The following is a 20,488-nucleotide window of genomic DNA, read 5'->3' as shown; positions in this document are numbered from 1 at the left end:
CAAAACTAACTAACTGATGTGTCCATGATCCACAATAGCTGCTCAACTCAGGTGAGATCCCTTGGGACCTCCACCTCTAGTTCCTCAAGAACCCTACTTGGATCTGACATGAACTTTCATAAAGTGGAACGTGGAAATCCGAATGGATTCTCTCCCTCATGAATCACCCTTCGCAAAGGAGACACCTCAAGCAATACCTCAACCTCCTCCTGAAACTCCTCCTGCTTCCACTGCGCTACTCTGATCTTCTCTTCTGATCCGCAAGGATCCATCCTTCTTTTCCACAAAAAACGGCACTAGAACACCCCAAGGAGAGTGACTAGGTCGGATGAAACTCTCATCTACTAACTCCTGCAGTTGCTCCTCCAACTCGAAACTCTGCAGGTGCCAACCTGTAGGGAAGGATAGAAATGGTTCTGGGTCCAGACACCACTCCTATTCCAAGCTCTAACTCCCTAACAGATGGTAAACCTGACAGCTCGTCTAGGCAGACATCTAAGAACTCTCTAACTACTACTGTCACTGAGGCTGGTTCCCGACCCAACTACTAACTCTCCAGCAAGAACTAGAACCCTCTGACAACCCCTCCTACGCACCCTACGAACCTTACAGGCTGACATCAAACCTCTAGGCATCCCTACTGTGTCCCCTCAGAAGAAAATCTTTGACCCATCCTGTCCTCTGAACCTGACTACCTTGTCTCTGCAGACCAAGATAGCACCACGAGTAGAAACCAAATCCATCCCTCGATTGACGTCCAGACAATCAAGTCTAGGACCTCAAAGTCGAGTGGAAGGCATCTACTCCCAACTGACACAGAACTGGACCGGCAGACTGACTCTGCCACAGATGGATCACACTTGAGTCCACCGACCCAAAGAGAACACTCTAGCCTAGAAGCTATCACTCAACCTCTCGACGGCTCCTAGAGCAACTAAAGAAAGAGAAACTCACTAGGGTTCACAAAACATACACATCAGAACATTCAAAAGTGAGCATACCTGGCACCACCATGTTTGATGTGTCTGCCTCTTGCTGAGCTTGGGTGAGGATCCGAGCTGGAGCTGACGGACTTTCTCCACGGGAACCCTCAGAAGAAAAGGCTGACCCTCTTCCTCTGCCTCGACTACCAACCTGAAACATGGCTGAAGCTGCTGGTTGAGACTGTGCTAACCGGGGCACAGTAGGACACTCACGTGCTATGTGTCCTTCCTGTCCACACCTAAAACAAGCTGTCGTCCCAACCCGACAGGCTCCTTTGTGCGGCCTTCCGCACCTCAAGCACCTTGAACTACCTGAGCCAGAGCTTGAGCCACCAAAGCCCAAACTAGCCTTCAAATTCTGCCAAAACTTCTTCTTCTTACCCCTAAGGGTTCTGCCCCACTTCACTCTTCTAGTGGTGGCTGTACTCAGAATGGAGGGATCAATCCCTCCTGAACCTGAAATCCTAGAATCCTGAGTCTGAGCATCCTCCTGAGAATCTCCCATACCTTCTCCAAACATAGCCACATCCAAACTCATATCTCTCCTCTGAACATCCATCTCAGGCTCTCTCATACTAGCTGACATCCTTCTTAGATCCATACCTTCTCTGCTTGCATCAAAAGACCTTCCAGGGTCCCTTGATGTCCTCCATCTACTGACTCCCCACGACTGCGCTCTCGGCAGGGTAGGGGGAAAGGTGTCCATACCTTCCCTCTCTGACGGAACTCCTGTCGATTCCACAGATCGACGAGTACCCCACATCCTGACTCCTCTGAAGCATACACACAAGCATGCAAACAACATCAGCATCATACGGTCCATGTGGACACACATGAACCTACATCATACATACATAGCATACATAACATGTCATACATCATAGCATTTATGCACATGCATGAAATCATGGCATATCACATCATCATAGCAAGACAGGACACAACATCCTATCCTAGTGGACATGATTCTACTCTTGATCTTTCTTATTGTGCTTGCCCTTCTATGACCTTAAGGCTAACCTCTTTCCGATGTGGGATACCTTCATCCCTGAGCATCCTTGCTCAAAACACCGTACTCTTGAGGCCCAAAGCTCTGATACCATTCTGTAACGACCCGGAAACCGATACCCCTCTGTAACGGCCCGAACCATCACCGGCGCTAGGATCCAGATCGGCTTAAGGCCGCCGGGACCCGTAGCAAGCCAACATACATACTATTACCTGGTCAAATCCCATACATGATTAAAACTTAACCATAAAAACATGAAAACTGAACATCTGTTGAACCCAAACCTGACCTGCGCATGTATCATGACATGAAACGTACATCATAAAATCATAGAATCATAAAACCTCCACTGGAGTCCTCATCATATACTCCAATGGGGTAACATTACATGCCTCAAGTTTGGTTCTCAACTCAACATATAACATAAACATAACCATGCATTAACAGGGACTAACCAGTCTATAGGGCCAAACACACTCTAATCCATAAACATAAACTCTACTATCAGTTACATACATTACATCAACTTATATTACATGTCCACGTCTAAAACTACTAAACTGAAACATAAGCATAAACTATTACATAAAACACACGTCTCTTAATCTTTACCCTGCTGACTTCTGAGCTCTGACTTAAACCTGCAACACTGGGGTTAGGGGAAAGGGGTGAGCTAAAAAGCCCAGTGAGTAGAAACAGAGAAAACAGTTCATTAATTATGATTTTATTTTACTAAAAACATTTGCTTTAATTCCTCCATTTTTAGGTATATTATTATTCATTTAACTTCTTCTTGTTCATGCTTTCATGAAATGCCTCACAACACAGAGAAATCACATAATCTTGTCCGTCTCGGGGCTTATGCAAGATTTATTCCCCACGGACCCTGGTTTCTGAGAGTCTGACTTTTTGCATGCATCTTTCCTCTCAGAGGATGGACATGACATCAAAAATCCCTCTGTCGGTGCCCGGCTCCCCCATAGGAGCTCACAAAGGCCTGTAACATACATGACATGGTGTCTGGTCCACAGAGAGCTCACATGGACTTTCCTACATGTACTTGTCCGGCTCTCAAAGGACTAAGACGCGACTCGTGACAGATATGGGCTATTGAAGTCGCCTCGGTCCACCCTTCCTCAGCATCAACATGAAATAATGCAATGCAACATATTCGTGAACTAGTGCAATCAACCTACTATACATAATCATGATGCATGCTCATGCTTTAGGCATTAGATTTTGTGCATAAAAGATTAAGTTTAGTTCTACTCACATCCTGGCAGACGCCGACTGACTCTGCACCTGCTAACACTGATGGCCTCCTCGGTCTCTCGGGTCCGATCCTACACAGGTGGACTCGAATGAGGTGCCAAACACATTCTAACAACTCATAAACATACCCCCAAAAACCCCTCTAAACATCACTTAAACATGCATAGAAAACACCCAAGAAAAGGCTGGACAGGGCACTTTCGGCGGCACCTTCGGCGGCCGAAAGTCCCCTCCAGAGACGAAACTCGGGTAGGTTCGGCGGCAGGTTCGGCGGCCGAAACCCTTGGACAGAAACGAAAGTCCCTCCTTCGGGGGCACATTCGGCAGCCTAAAGACTGCCTCCCATGCAGGTTCGGCGGCCGAAACTCCTTTCGGCGGCCGAACCTGGTCCCCTCTGGACGACAGGTCCGATTCTGCCAAGCCAAAAATCAAACTCAAATATACCCAAATCCTCTCACATTCTCTCCCAATCATGCATACTCACTCCCACAAGCATAAAGGAGCATAAACTAACATAAACTCCTCAACACAAACATCACATAACATACATTGGGTATAAAACCCACATAAACCTAAACATGCCATTCTACCCATTCGAAACTCCAATAAACTTACTTAAAACTCATTAAAACATAAAAGGAAGCATAGATCTACACTTACCTCTTGAAGATCGAGGGTTGCGTGATCTCTAACTCGGAGGTATGGAGAATCCAAGCTCCAAAAGCTCCAAGCTCCCAAAACTCCTTTTAAGCTTTAAATCTTCAAACACAAGGGTAGAAATCATGAAAAACTTGAGAGATGGGTAGAGAAAACACGAAAACGACCAAAGGAAGGCATAAACTCACCTGAGCTCGAGAATGGGGAGAAAACTCACCCATTTCCGATCTGAGGGCCTTTTATAGGTGGCCTGGTCGAAGACCTTCGGCAGCCTAACGTGCCCCCTAAACTCATGCATGTTCGGCGGCCGAACCTGACTTTCGGCGGCCGAACCTTAGCTCGTTTAAACAAGACTTTCGGAGGCCAAAGGCGCTCCCGAAGCCTTCCCATGTTCGGCGGCCGAACTTCACTTTCGGCGGCCGAACCTGGTGAATGCCTCCTTGGTCTTTTTCCTTTCAAAACTCAATTCTCTTTCCTTTTAAGACCATGAAATCATGTGAAAACATTTTAGAAAACACATTTTACCCTTCTAGAGAGATCCAACACCCTAGATTCCGCCGGAAGGCAGGAATTCCGATGCCGGATTCTAGCCGGGTATTACAAGCACTGTGAGTGTTGATCTAGCCGTTGGACATGTCTGGCACTTCTAGTGCTAGACATATATCCATTGGATATGTTCGACTCTTCCAATGCTGGATAATTATTTGCATGGCATGTTCGGCATCTTATTATGCTGCTTCGTTAAGCTCCTGTATAGTGATGTGGCACAGGAGTTAGTTGTTCGACACCCATAGTACTGTCAAACAAGTACGTTTGACATTTTGAAACCGGTTTCGAATTACATGATTTAAAATTTTTTTTTTAACTTTCTGAATGGTTTAAAAAAACACTCATAACAACAATACAATAATAATTTCTAGCGAAATAAAATAATTTACATAAGTTATACAAGCGAAAGTGATATATTTATAATGTGTTTGTTTATTTATTTATTAAAAAAAAGAAAGAAGAAATTATCATGTGTTTCCTTATGGTTCATAATTCTCTATCAAACTATACACCATGATAGAGTCAATTTAACTTGATTGCATCTTATTTTAATTATTATCATAACAAAGTAAAATAAATAACTTCAAAGTAAAGTTATGATAAAAGGCATCAACAAATGCTTTATATACATGCTAAAGACAATCATGTTCTTTTTTTTCTTTTCTAATATATAACTAAAGACTCTCTTGTAGTTGAAGTTTAGAGAGCATGATTAAGCATGTATGAAATTGAAAGAAATTAATTAAGAAACTACAAGAGTCCTAATTAAGAGCCAATCATGCCATTAGTGTACGTATTTAATTTGGCTATCCATTTGATTTTTAAAGCAGCCATTAATTAACTTTGAAAATAATCTTCCTAGCTTCTGATTATTAACTGAATTGAATATGCATACTTTCTTTATCACTTTATCCTCTTTAATTCTATTATGCTATTATTACCCACCAAACCCATGTCAGTATTTATTAAATTATTTAAGTTCAAGAATTATACTCCTGTTTTCTTCTTATCAGTTGTTTAAGTGTGTTTTCTTTTATTTCTAAATAAGTGAGATTTTATTATTCAAATACTTCATTATTTTTTTTTAATTTATCCTTCAATACGTATATTATTTTTAAAATATATAATTAGGTAATTCATTGTATTTATATAAATATTTTAATTAAAATGTAATATAATCGCCTTTATTTTTAGTTTTATTAAAATTTAATATATTTATTATTCTAGGGATCAATAATAAATTTAATAATTAATAGATACAAAGATCTGCATGGTTGGGATCGAGAGTAGCCAATGATAGGCTGTAATCGAATTGAATCGAGCCAAATTTTGATATATTCATACTTGATTAGAAAATAAATTTAAAAGTTTGAATTCGAGATCGAGCTCGACTCGAGCTTCATTTATAAGATCGAGCTTGATTTATAAAATAAATATTAAACTTTTCGTAATAAACTCGTTTATCACATTAACGAATCAACTCAAACTCTACTCAAAAAACTCGAATTTGAGCTCATTTAGACTCGGATTTAATCTCGATTATGATATAAACATGCTCGATATAATTCAAATTCATTTAAATTATAAATAAATTTAAACTAAAAATAAAATTTAAATTATAAGGTCGTTAATAGACTTTTAAATTAAATTTTTTTATTTAATTGGAGTCTTTCAAATCCAAAACTAATGAAAAAGAATGTAGAAAGTTGTCTTTTTATAGAGAAGCTACGATTCTTCATATCTCTTCAACTTTCAATGTGGGATTGGTGTTGGCGAACGAGCATATTCACGAGTTTGTTCGCGAGCCTGCTCACGAGCTGTTTATGAGTCAACTCGCGAGCTTATTCACAAACTTGAAAACGAGCCGAGCTCGCGAGTTTAAACGAGTCGAATACTGTTAATCTCAAACTCGACTCGTTTATTAAATGAGTCTAAAAAGTGAATTCTAAACGAGCCTAAAAAGTGAGCTCTAAACGAGTTGAACCCGATTGAACTTTTATCGAGTCAAGTATCGAATAACTCACGAATAGTTTAATTCATTTACACCCTTAGCCAAGACCTATCTACATTTTCATCAAAGTTTTACATTTTCATCGAATTATTGCAAAACAAAACGACTTGCATGTGTTAAGGTGTTATCTAAGTGAGGAATTTTTTATTTAATTCGATCTATTACGAATAAATTAGTAATTTCATTTATATTTTCATGAAAAGATGTAATTATTTATTTTTTTGAGTTTATAATCAAACGAGTGAAAATAAGTTTTTCCATCCGGAACAGAAACGATTGCGTCAGCTTTAGGAGTACTGATGGGAGAGTGTTACGCATTAGTGATGCGTTGGATTTCTGTACTCGATCCCATGTTCGTAAGGATGAAAATGCTGCTGCCTATTTATTAATTAGATTCTTTAGCCAAGTTTTTTCATGAGCATTGTGTATGAATGAAAGAATATCTAGCTGAGCTTTTATCCTTTGTATTTGCTGATTTGAGTTCTTCAATTTATTATCTTTTATAAAAAACAAAATTTAATTTAAGGTCTTTTTATAAATTATGTAAGATGTTTTTTATTCTTTTTATCTCATAAAGATAGTTTTGTTTTCATTCGATCTCAATTATTAATTATTTTCTTTTTAAAATAATAAATTATTTATAAATTTATTAATATACTCCAATTCTCCAATTTAATACTATTTTTCTTCATCCAAAATAAAATACATACGTGAAATATCATTTACAGTGGTATAAAAATAAAAATCAAATTTATGTTAAATTTTGTCACACCTCTTTTCCTCCAACAATATTTTTTTCTTTTTAAAATTCAATATATGAAAACATAAAACTAACTTAGAAAATCATAAGTATTGTCAAACGGAAGAGAAGGATAAGAAAAATCTAAATAGACAGATAAAACCTCAAGACAAATATGATATATAGCCACCGACATAAGATCAAGAGCCACATTAGTTTATATCGGAATCCACGATCTTGTGAAAGAATAATGTTACAATCATTGATAATTTGATCAAATTCAGACCAATCATCTTTAAAAGATTCAATAGAATCTACAATATTCTTAACATCTATTTTGATATCCACATTACTGTTTGATCTCTCTTTTAACCATCTCAATATCTCTTTTAGTGCTAAAAGCTCAGCCAGTTGAAGGGAAATGATCCCTTCTAAAAACCAGTCAATCCACAATAAAACTTTACTGTATGATTAAAACTACAAATAGAACTATACCTTTTCGCTCATGGATCCCGACATCCATATTACCCTTTTTCCTTACCAATAACAGGCTTCACCCAAAACTATTATCTAGATACAATAATAGGAGTAGTCTTAACTTGAGCATGATACCATTCTATCAACATATTTAACCCTAAGTGCACTGCAGAAGAGATGACTTATTCACACGTTTTCATTCATTTTGTTCCACATGCTCCATATTACAATAGAAATTTTTTCCATAAATGCAGAATCCATAAAATTTAGAAAATGAGCAAAATACTAAAAAAGGTAGTGAAATTGGACATAGAAAGTAAATCCAATCTTAGAATATCCCAACAATCCCTAGCAAAGAAGCACTTAAGAAATACATGAAATATAGTCTCAATCCCATTACAATTACAACAATTACCATTCACATCAATATTTTTCTTTTTCAAGTTATCTTTAGTGGACAACACTCCTCTTAAAACTCTCAAAAGAAAACTTTTAACTTTTGAAGAGATATGTAATTTCTACCATAATTTCGATCATCGAAAAATCATATTCATAAACAAAGTAGAATTATTTTTAATAACAAAATGATATCCAATATAATATTTATTATTTTTATTAAAATATTAAATTAGACGAACGTATCATAAACAAATTCAAATAAAATTCTAATTATCTAGATGATAATATTAAAAGGATCATCCATTTATGAAGAATATTAATATTCCAAGAATACATTTTTAAAGAATAAAAAAAACAAAGTTTAAGTATAAAACAATTGTATGGTAAGGTTTATTTATCACAAATATGGCCGGAGTGACATTTGCTCCACTAACTCCTAAAAATAAAGAGACAAAACACTAAATGAATTATAATACATACTATATTTTTTATTACAAAAAATAATCATAATTCTAAAAAAGATAACGTTAATAATAAGGAAATAAACATGGAATTTATGTCAATAAGAGGATCCTCGGGATCCTCATTCATTGTTATAGCCACCCAGCCACACATATACAAAAATAAAATAAACAAAAAATTTTTTTTTTTTTTAAAACCTTCAAATTTTCGTCAAGCCATGTTCCACCGGTGTATCCTATCATCCTCCCTTGTACATCAAATCGTGGCGTGTCTTTTTTACCCCTGCGACCTCGTGCCACTGTCAAACTCCTCCAGGGACAAGACTATCCATAGAACGTGACAACTACCAACTTCTCATGGGGGAGGTATGTAAAACGACGTCGTTACAGCCACACTAGTGTAATCCCTGCAACTCAATATTTTCAGAAGCTTACAAGAGCCCTTGCCAATCGAAGGCTTTTTCACGCTATTGGAAAATGGAGGTGGGAACATCATAGTCGAAGAATTCCGGCGAACTTGTCGGCTTTTTATATCTCTTAGCTCCATCTCTGTAGGGGGCTTCACCACCCCAAATATGAGCACGTACCACCTTGGCTTGGCCGTCTTTTTAACCATTCCCTCAACTTTTCCAATACTTCTCACGGAGGAGCTCCGGTCAATTGTTTTATCGAATTCTGGCGAAGTTCTAGCGGTGGAAAACCTCTCAAGTTTACGATAATTTAGAGAGCGACTACTTCTCATCATGAGTTTAGTTGTACTGATACTATTTGAACGAGACACAGAGCTACGTAATCCAGGAACAGACTCAGATCGGCGGCAAAAAGAACTTCTCCGTTTGTCTTGTTCGGAGTGAGGTATAAGGGTTTGGATTGGAGAGGAGACTTCTTTATTTAAGGGTACGAGCTTGCCGCAAAAGATGATGTCTTCAGCTGAGCACATACTGGAAGTAAGGTCACTAAAGAACTCAAAGAATTCATGTGGCTCTGAGTTTGATCTTCGACAGTTGGTGGACATCATCTTCTTAGTGTCATCTTCAAGTGGAAGGTCACAAAGAGAAAGTGCTTCTTCTTCTACTTCTACTTCTGTCTCTTCTTCTTCTTCTTCTTGATGGTGGTGGTGGAGATCTGTGTATTCTCCCATTCATGAAATAGACAAAAAAAGAGAGGGAGCAAAGATCAAGAGGATCAGTTTATATTTGTTTTCAAAATTAAGTGGAAGGTCTAAGGGAAATATGTGTATTTATATGGAAAATTATAAAATAGAAGGGTCCCACGATGTAGGATATTTATAGTGCTGTAATAAGTTAATAAGATAAAAATATATATGTAAAAAGTAATTAATTTTTTTTTAAAAAATACTAATTAGTTATTATATTTAAAAATTCATTTATCTACTTTTTAAAGTATATATATTTATTTGAATTTCAAAAAAAAGTATATATATTTATTTATCAAATTTTTATTATTTTATTATAACATGTAAAATTGTCTATATATACAATTGTTATATTTATATTGTATAATTACTTATATTTATTTGAATTTCAAAAAAAAGTATATATATTTATTTATCAAATTTTTATTATTTTATTATAACATGTAAAATTGTCTATATATACAATTGTTATATTTATATTGTATAATTACTTGTATTTATATGGAGAAAGAATGGGAGAAATATAAAAAAATTATATATATGTATATATATATTAAAATTTCCTTTTTTAAAAACTAAAATTTTTTAAATTAAATTATTATATGATGTTTTGAGATTCAGAAAAAATAGGATTTCAAAAAGTGTGTATAAATTTAATATCTAGGGTCACGTATTCCTCTTTTATTTTTTTTTTTAATGACGTATAACCGTCATTCTGCTTAAATTTTACCTATCTCTGTCATGCAGATTCATACGTATAGGCGTACCTGCCTATCCATCTTCGTCATGTGGTCATTTAATTCTCTTCCGACACGTATGCTGATAGGGTCATGGTGTAGATAGACCTGCTCTCCTACTCCCTATCAAATTCGACAAGTTAGGCTCTCTTTTGGCGGGTTTAGACCTTCGGTCAGTCCGGTCTGCTTTAGCCACGGGTAGAATGACGTGTGATGGATCGGTCTGCTTAATGAATTCCAATGAGTTTTGGGTCTGCCTCTTTTCTACATGACTCGATTTCAACCCGAACACTAGAGGTACATCGATCATCATTATCGATTTTATCGATTTTTAAAACCTCAGTTTGAAATTAAAAATTTTAGGGAAAATTACTTTTTAGTCCCTGAGGTTTAACGTAATTAACACTTCTGTCCCTCTATTTTGGCGACCCAACACTTAAGTCCCTCACTTTCTCTTCCGTCCAAATTCGTAGTCCTTCCGTCCATTTAAACCGTTTGGTCAAAGAGTCAAAAGTGAGATGTGATGATTTTTTCCAAAAATACCCTTCTTTCAATGTGAAATTCCAGAAGAAGAAGAAGAAGAAGAAGAAGAAGAAGAAAGAAGAAAGAAGAAGAAGAAGAAGAAGAAAAAGTTGTTGGGTAGGAAGAAGAAGAAGAAGAAGAAGAAGAAGAAAGAAGAAGAAGAAGAAGAAGAAAGAAGAAAGAAGAAGAAGAAGAAGAAGAGAAGAAGAAGAAAAAGAAGAAAAAGTTGCTGGGTAAGAAGAAGAAGAAAAAGAAGAAAAAGTTGCTGGGTAAGAAGAAGAAGAAGAAGAAAAAGAAGAAAAAGTTGCTGGGTAAGAAGAAGAAGAAGAAGAAGAAGAAGAAGAAGAGGAGGAGGAGTATTTTGGACGGAAGGACTACGAATTTGGACAGAAAAGAAAGTGAGGGACTTAAGTGTTGGGTCGCCAAAATAGAGGGACATAAGTGTTAATTACGTTAAACCTCAGGGACTACAAAGTAATTTTCCCAAAATTTTATAAAAATTTAATTTAATTAATTTTTTTATAATTTTTTATTTAAAATAAAAAATTAATTTTTTTAATTTAAAGCATTTTCATCATATATGAAAATGTTTTTCTCACAAAATTATTTATGTTAAATAAAGGGATAATGTGCTAAGTAATTTTTGTTTAATAAAATAAAATTAGGACCATAATTTTCCAAATTGACTTAATAATAATAATAATAATAATGATAATAAATTTCTAGTAAAATAAGATAATTTGCGTAAGCTATGCAAGTCAAAATGGTATCCCATAGGTTTATCTATATATTTATTTATTAAAAAAAAAAGAAAGAAAAGATTATTATGCGTTTCCTTAGGGTTCATAATTCTCTATCAAACTATAAATCATGATGTGTCAATTTAACTTGATTATTTTTTGTGTTTTTTTTAATTAAAGTGTTTTTTATTTTATGTATAATAATAAAGTAAAAGAAATGACTTGAAATTAAAGTTATGATACAAGAAATAAATTATATATGCTAAAATAATAACAACAATTGAAGCATTAAAGAGAAATGAAGGGTTCTTTTTCACTATAAACTCTCTCTTGTAGTTGAAGTTTAGAGAGCATGAAGGCATATTAATTTCTTTATCACTTTATCCTCTTTTTAAGTATACTATGCTATTATTACCAACAAACCCATGTCAATATTTTATAACAAGTTCAAGAATTATATATTATTAATAATACTAAATTCAATTTAAGTCTCGATTTATTGAAAAAAAAATAATTTGTATTTTTAAAAATAACTTTTATCTTTTCTTTAACTAAGATTGACTAATTTTCTAAGTAAAATTATTTTTTAAAAAATATATTTTTTAGCAAGTCATTTTTTCCCTTAGATAATTTTACTTTATTTCTCTCATAAAAATAATATTTTTTTACACTTCCTCCAACGTAAATTATAAACTATTTTTCTTTTTGAGATGATCATTTATTTTTTATATGGAATAATAATTTATTTATGAGTTTATTAATATGCTACGATTGAATATGTATCTAAAATATAAAATTCATTAATTATAAGAATAATAAACAATATAAATATTTAAAATTATTATTTTGAGAAAAATTATTATTTAGTGTGTATTAAGAGAAAATTTATTAGTTACTCTCTCAAATTTAAAAAAATATATTGAAACAATTGGTACTCACTCTCACCAGACTATTCCCTTAAAGTGGAAGGTCAAGGGTTCGAGTAGTGGGGGAGGCGACCTAATTTCCAAAGGGAAATTTGGGCCAAATCCACTTGGGGAAGGATGCGATGCGAGAACCCAAGGGGACAAATCCTGCCAGGAACCCGTGAGGGTGAATGGATGTTAAAAGTTGTTCACGACGCCAGTGGAAAGCCCGAGGTGGCACAGGCCAGGCGAGGGATAGCCCTGGGCCATGAACGGTGACAGTGCCGGGGTTCACGTCCGGGCTGTTACAGTGAGGCAGCTCTAAAAATAGGAAAAGTTAGAAAGATAAATACTTTGCTCATTAGCATGGGAAATGCTTTCCCGAAGGTTTTAAAAACTGGACAGGTGAGGAGCCTGAGCTTGATCCACTTGGAAATGACTCTACCAGGATAAAGTGGTGCTCCTCACTGCCATTTTGATATCTATCCTCTGGGTCGAGGCCATCTACTGGAGGAAGTCCAAAGTCTTTTCCTCATTCTCTGGCAGCTGGATCCCATCCTTCCTCAACTCCACATATATATTTCAACTTGTATGGAGATGACCAAAAACCCTCAGATACTCTATGGCGGAGAATGAAAAATTTATTCTTCCAGCACTTTAAAGATGAGGGTATCCGATCGAAGAATGTCTGGCATTTCTTCCCACTAAAGAATCAGAACTCTTTATTCTTTCGTGTATCCAGCTGGTGCAGTTGAGAGAAGAGTGCCACACTCGGCTCAATATTATTCTTAAATTAGACAAACCAAAACGCCACCAAAATCCTCCAACTGTTGGGGTGCAATTGGGTAACGGATAGCTTGTGAAATAGTAAAACTTCAGTAAAAAATGGGTGCATCGAAAATTGAAAACCCGCTTTCAGCTGTTCTTCATAGACCATAATGGTATCCTTTGTAGGGATCTGATCGTCCACACGAACGTTTGGAGATGGAAAATATACCCAGAAGATCTCTCGAGAGATTTGATAGTGATCGTAAAGGCAGTCTACATCCTTCTCGGTCAGCACAAAAGGAATGTCATTTACTAAGACGCTTTCGTTATCGTGGATTGCCCTTAATAGGACGATGGGAGCAGGAGCGTTCCTATTCATTTTTATGAAAGAAGAAGAAGAGTTTCTTTTCAATTTTATGAAAGAAAGCACGGTCAGAAAATACCTTGAGTAAAGAAATGTGGGAATGAGAAGCTAAGTGGTCAAATCTTTTTTAAAGTATTGAGATCAGTTGTGAGCAAAAGTAGAAATCAAAGGAGAAGAAAGATTTTTATATTATGATTTCGGTGGAAAGTTTTAAATGTGACTCGAGAAACAAGATAATCATCATTTATGACCAGAAACAGGCGAAGCCACGAGCATGAAGAGCTAATCCATTCATGCCACATGCCCAAGATCGTGAAGACAACTATAATCTTCAAATCTAAAGAATCCTAATAAGAACCTTTGATGTGACATAATAATAGCCCAAAGTAAGCCGTGAGCTGCCACTATAAGACAGAACCAGGTGATAAGGGTCTGATATGTTGATATGCGGTCCCACCTATAGAAAGAAAGACTCGAATACTATAGCACTCTATTCTTCACCAAAACTCGCACTTTCTTCAATAGGATGAGACTTCATAAAAATTTATCGTTAGCAGATACAATCCAGCAAATTTTCATTATACCTATTGTAATACCCGGCTAGAGTCCGGCATCGGAATTCTACTTTCCGATGGAGTTTCGGATGCCGGAAGTCTCTAGAAGGATTATATTTATATTTTTCTAAAATGTTTTGGTATGTTGCATAGTTTTAAAGCATAAGGAAATGAGTTTTTGAGTGAAATGAACCAAGGCAGAAAAGCCAGGTTCGGCCGCCGAAGTTGAGGTTCGGCCTCCGAACATGCATGGCTTTCGGTTTCACGTGTAGCCGCCGAAGGTGGTCTGGCCAGCCACCTATAAAAGGCCCTCAGTCGGTTGAAACGATAAGATCACCGTTTCTTTGACTTGCTGAGGTGAGACCCTGTCCTTTTTTGAGTTTTCTTCATGTTTTCCTTAAATCATGCAAAGATTTGATTGATTTTTATGTTTATTTGAAGGTTTTGAGGTAGAAACTTGAATTTTGAAGTTTGGAGAGTTTGAAGGAGAGTTGCTCCAAAACTCCACGTTAGGATCGTTCATCTTCTTGGTTTCAAGAGGTAAGTGAAGATCTTGAGCTTGTTTTCATGATTTTTGAAAGATTTTTGAGGTTTTGGGTGAGAGTTGCATGAATAGGGTTAAAGGAGAGTTTTTTGATATTTTTGTGAGAAAAGCTTGTTTCTGTATTATGTGATTGTGTTGTTGGGGTGTGTAGGTAGTTTTTGACCCCTTTGAGCATATACTTGGGTGTATGCAAGTTGAGGAATTGAGGTGTTTAAGTTTGAGAGAGTTTTGTGCTTTTGGTGAGAGGCAGAGCAAGTTTCTGCCTTGCGGATGAACTCAGGTTCGGCCGCCGAAGGTACATTCGGCCGCCGAACCCATAAGGAGGTGGCTTCGGCTGCCCAAACATGCCCCCGAGCTTTTGGACTTTCGGCTCTGGAGGGGAGTTCGGCCGCCGAAGGTGCCGCCGAAGGTTAGAGACTTTCGTCTCTGGAGTGCCTTTCAGCCTCCGAAACTTGCCCCCGAAAGGGTTCGGCTGCCGAAAGTAGAGCTTCGGCCGCCGAAGGTGCATGAGTTTCGTCTCTGGAGAGGACTTTCGGCCGCCGAACCTGCTGCCGAAAGTGTCCTGTCCAGCTTTTCTTTGCATGCTTTGCATGGATGTTAGAGTGAGTTTAAAAGGATTCTTGGGGAGTTTAATAAAGTTGTTCTTGAGTTAGTTTGGTCCCTCATTTGAGTTTATCTGTGCTTACACAGACCAGAGGAACCAGAGAGAGCAGCAGTGAGTACTGCTCCAGAGTTTTCTGAGCCTGCAGAGTCAGTCCAGATAGCCAGAGGTGAGTGGAACTAAACTTAATGCTTTTAATTGAGAAATAAAATGCTTTTAGCATAATTCATGCATCATGAGTATACAGTAGGTTGATTGCATTAAAATTCACGAATATGTTGCATTGCATAGTTATTTGTTGATGTGGGTGAATGCTGAATGATCCAATAGTCTCTGAGAGAAGTCCAGGGGCCTTTGACTATGCCCTGGCAGGTATAGAGAAGTCCAGGAGCCTTTGACTACGCCCTGGCAGGTATAGTAAAGTCCAGGAGCCTTTGACTACGCCCTGGCAATGGTAAGTACAGAGGTGTTATATACACATATACATATATGACAGGAAGACCAGGTGCTCGATTCTACGCCCTGGCACGGCAGAGTTACCGGGACTATGTGGTGACAGGTTTACCCTTGATGTGGATTGTCTGTGATATGATGCATTACATAAGATCATATTTTAATAATATGTTTTACTATTCTACTCACTGGGCTATAGAGCTCATCCCACTCCCTTAACCCCAGTCTTGCAGGTCAGTGTACAGTGTACAGAGGAGATCAGCAGAGTACAGAAAGAGTAAAGAGATTTGTAATAGCTTAGAGTGGACATGTAATATTAAAGAGATGTCATAGTTGTGTATAAAGTTAGAATTGTGCTTGACTTAGTTATGTTGTGTTGTAAATCTTTTGTTATGTCCATGATCTATATATGTATATATGTTTTACAGAGTATGTGAAAAACCAGGCTTCACAGGTATGAATTAACCCATCTAGAGCAAGCTCTAGTCAGGGGTACAGAGTACAGAGTACAGAGTACAGAGATAGTGCATGCACAGGTTAAGCCTTGGTATAGAAAAAGAGTTTTTATTTTCACAGAAAATGTATGATCATGTATGAGATTTACAGGTATACAGAGAGTATAGCAGGCTTGCTACGGTGTAACGACCCAAAAATCGGACCGCTACCGGCGCTAGGATCCAGATCGGCTTAAGGCCGCCGAGACCCGTAGCAAGCCTGACATATAACCTGTAAACCTATTCAATCCCATAGATGATCAACAACATGCATAAAAATTTAAACTTTTCTTTCATTCATCCAACTCAACCTGAACATACATGTACATAGTCATAAACGTAATCATGATCCCTCTGTGGGATCTCATCTATGCCCCAACGGGCGATACAACATGAGATGAGTTGGCTAACATCTGTATCATCAAATATCTAAGATCATGCATCAACAAGGGATTACAATACTCATAGGGTCAAGCACATCTATAACCTCAATATCATTACACATAACATAACTATTCAGTTATACATCATTTTACAATTTATCATGTCCACTTTCTAACTATTACAACATAAGACATGCTTCAAAACTCTGGCTAACCTCCTGGTCTACCCTGTACCTGCACATCTGGGGTTAGGGGAGAGGGGTGAGCTACAAAGCCCAGTGAGCAGAATAGTGAAATCATATATTAAAATTTCATACTTTCATGAAATGCAGCACATCACAACAAATCACATCTCGGATGGTATTGTCACCTATAGTCCTCTACATAGTCCAACTGTGCCGGGACGTAGAATGGGTACAACCGGTCTTTCTCTTAACATAACATATCATACAGTCCAACTGTGCCAGGGACGTAGAATGGGTACAACCTGGACTTCCTCTTACATCGTGCCAGGGACGTAGAATGGGTACAACCTGGACTTCCATACCATATCATGCCATAACATCATCATATCATATGAGGACTAAGGATCATCCAATGACCAATCCACATCAACATCATAAATGCAATGCAACATATTCGTGAATACTAATGCAAACAACCTACTATATCTCATGGCATTCATGATGCATGGATCATGCTCAAAATTTATATTTCATTCATTTTAAAACTTAAGGTTTATTCCACTCACCTCTGGCTAGCTCTGACAAACTCTGTAGCAGCTGGCTCACTGCTGGGGTCCTCGGTTCCTCGGATCCGAACCTACACAGGTGGACTCCAATGAGGGACCAAACATACATAAACATAACTCTAATATACTCCCCAAAAACCCCCTAAAACATCAAGAAATCATCTCATAAAAACATGCAAGAAATGGCTGAACAGGGCACTTTCGGCGGCAGGTTCGGCGGCCGAAAGTCCCTCCAGAGCCGAAAGTCAGGCAGGTTCGGCGGCACCTTCGGCGGCCGAAACTCCCAGACAGAGGCGAAACTCATGCATGTTCGGCGGCACCTTCGGCGGCCGAAAGTCCCAGACAGAGACGAAAGTCTCTTTTCGGGGCAACTTCGGCAGCCGAAAGGCCTACCTCCCCAGCCATGTTCGGCGGCCGAAAGCTCCTTCAACTGCCGAACCTGGTTTCTGCCAAAGGGCAGAAACTTGGCTCCCTTATGCATTTTTGCCTCCAAACTCACCAATCATGCATAAACTTGTTCTAAAACATGCATACATATCATACATTACACCTAGGGGTCTCAAACTAGCATATACCCCAACTACAACACTTCAAACACACAAAAATCAACATACATTGTTCATCAAAACATCAAAATCCATAAACTCATCAACAAGCCTAAACATGCATCTCTACCCATAAAACAACTTAATGCTTATTTAAAAACACATAACAAGGGTGGATCCGAGCTTACCTCTTGAAGAAACGAGAGGAAAGGCGATCCTAGCTTGGAGATGGAGAGATTGAGCTCTTTGAACCTCCAAGTACCCAAAACTTGCTCTTTACTCACAGATCTTCAAAACAGAAGTTAAAACCCGTGAAAATCATGGAAGATCTAAGGAAAACACTCAAGATCGAGGGAGGGGTGGTGGAGACTCACCTTGGCCGACAACGGGGGAGAAAAAGCTCGCCCGTGCGGACCTAAGGGACCCTTTTATAGGTGGCTGGCCAGGCCACGTTCGGGGGCCGAAAGTGCCTCCGCATGCATGCCATGTTCAGCGGCCGAACTTGACTTTCGGCGGCCGAACCTGGACTTCCCTCACTCATGCTTTCGGGGGCCTAACGTGCCTCCAAAACGCATGCATGTTCGGCGGCCGAACTTGACTTTCGGCGGCCGAACCTGGGTTTTCCTCCAAAGACTTTTCATGCAAAAACTCATTTATTTTTCATACTTAAAACCATGAAATACCTTAAAACATTTTACGAAAACATGTTTCTACCCTACTAGAGGCTTCCGACATTCGAGATTCCACCGGACGGTAGGAATTCCGATACCGGAGTCTAGCCAGGTATTACATTCTCCCCCCTTAAGAACATTCGTCCCCGAATGTACCTCAACTAGCACACATAGCATGGCATAAAACATAACATACATACATAGCACATAAACACATAGAGATCTAACCTTAAAAGAGATGAGGGTACTGCTGGAGCATAGACTCCCGTGTCTCCCAAGTGCATTCCTCCAAATTGTGGTGGTTCCATAGGACTTTCACCATCGGGATTTCCTTGTTCCTTAACTTTCTGATCTGGGTGTCTAGGATCCGTACTGGCTGTTCAACATAGGTGAGATCCTCTTGGACCTCCACATCAGGCTCACTAAGAACCTTGCTCGGATCTGACACAAACTTCCTCAACATTGAAACATGGAAAACCGGATGGATTCTTTGCATTGAAGCAGGTAAATCCAGCTTGTACGACACATTCCCAATCTTTTGCAAGATCTCAAAGGGTCCGATGTATCGTGGGGCTAGTTTACCTTTCTTCCCGAAACGAACCACTCCCTTCATTGGAGACACCTTGAGCAATACCAGATCCCCCTCCTGAAACTCTAACTGTCTCCTACGGACGTCTGCATAGCTCTTCTGTCTGCTTGCAGCAGTCTTGATTCTCTCTCTGATTATGGGTACGACCCTGCTGGTGATCTCTACTAGCTCAGGCCCTGCCAAGGCCTTTTCTCCAACTTCCTCCCAGCAAACAGGTGATCTGCACTTCCTTCCGTATAAAGCTTCATATGGAGCCATCCTGATGCTAGCATGATGGCTGTTATTGTAGGCAAACTCCACCAAAGGTAGATGCTGCCTCCAAGAACCGCCAAAGTCCAGCACACACATTCTAAGCATATCCTCTATGGTCTGGATGGTCCTCTCTGACTGTCCGTCAGTCTGGGGGTGGAAGGCAGTACTGAAATCCAACCTAGTACCCATGGCATTCTGCAGACTCCGCCAAAACCTGGAGGTGAACTGGGGCCCTCTATCTGACACTATCGAAACAGGAACCCCATGCAGCCTGACGATCTCATCCACATATACCTGCGCCAACTTGTCTACAGAGTAGCCACTCCTGACAGGAATGAAGTGAGCAGATTTGGTGAGTCTGTCCACAATCACCCATATGGAGTCCACTCTATTGGACGCCGCCGGTAACCCCACTACGAAGTCCATAGCTATATTTTCCCATTTCCACTCTGGAATAGGTAGCGGGTTAAGCATTCCAGCCGGCTTCTGATGTTCCAGCTTCACCCTTTGACACACTTCGCAGGCTGACACGAACTGTGCCACTTCTTTCTTCATAGCTGGCCACCAATAAACCTTCTTCAAATCTTGATACATCTTGGTGGCTCCGGGGTGAATGCTGTATCTTGCATTATGAGCCTCCCTCATAATGTCTCCTTTCAGCCCTATGTCATCTGGTACACATAGTCTGCTCCCATAGCGGAGGATCCCCTTGCTGTCGAATCTGAACTCACTACCATTGCCTGACTGAACAGTCCTGGCAATCTTCACTAACTCCGGGTCCTCATGCTGTTTCTGCGCCACCTGCTCCAGAAACACGGGTGCTACTCTCATCTGGGCCACCAAGGCACCTGTACCAGACAACTCCATCTGTAGACCTTCCTCAATAAGCTTGTAGAACTCCT

The 20,488-nt window shown here is 38.7% G+C and overlaps 1 protein-coding gene across 1 annotated transcript; it reads right to left on the bottom strand.

Moving 5' to 3' along the window:
- Window positions 1-8,777: 8,777 nt before the first annotated feature.
- LOC110630649 lies at window positions 8,778-9,749 on the bottom strand. The gene has a single exon (XM_021778161.2). It carries the CDS (start codon window positions 9,696-9,698, stop codon window positions 8,913-8,915), a length of 786 nt encoding a protein of 261 aa, XP_021633853.1. The 5' UTR covers window positions 9,699-9,749; the 3' UTR covers window positions 8,778-8,912.
- Window positions 9,750-20,488: the final 10,739 nt, after the last annotated feature.

This window comes from Manihot esculenta, chromosome 14 (genome assembly GCF_001659605.2).
Source record: "Manihot esculenta cultivar AM560-2 chromosome 14, M.esculenta_v8, whole genome shotgun sequence".
Taxonomy (NCBI): Eukaryota; Viridiplantae; Streptophyta; class Magnoliopsida; order Malpighiales; family Euphorbiaceae; genus Manihot; species Manihot esculenta.
The sequence above is the reverse complement of the archived record's forward strand: the minus strand, read 5'-3'. Positions and strand labels throughout refer to the sequence as shown.

What these genes read in the sequence shown, in the direction of transcription:
- LOC110630649 (XM_021778161.2), bottom strand. Translation starts at nt 9,698, where the DNA reads ATGGGAGAATACACAGATCTCCACCACCACCATCAAGAAGAAGAAGAA.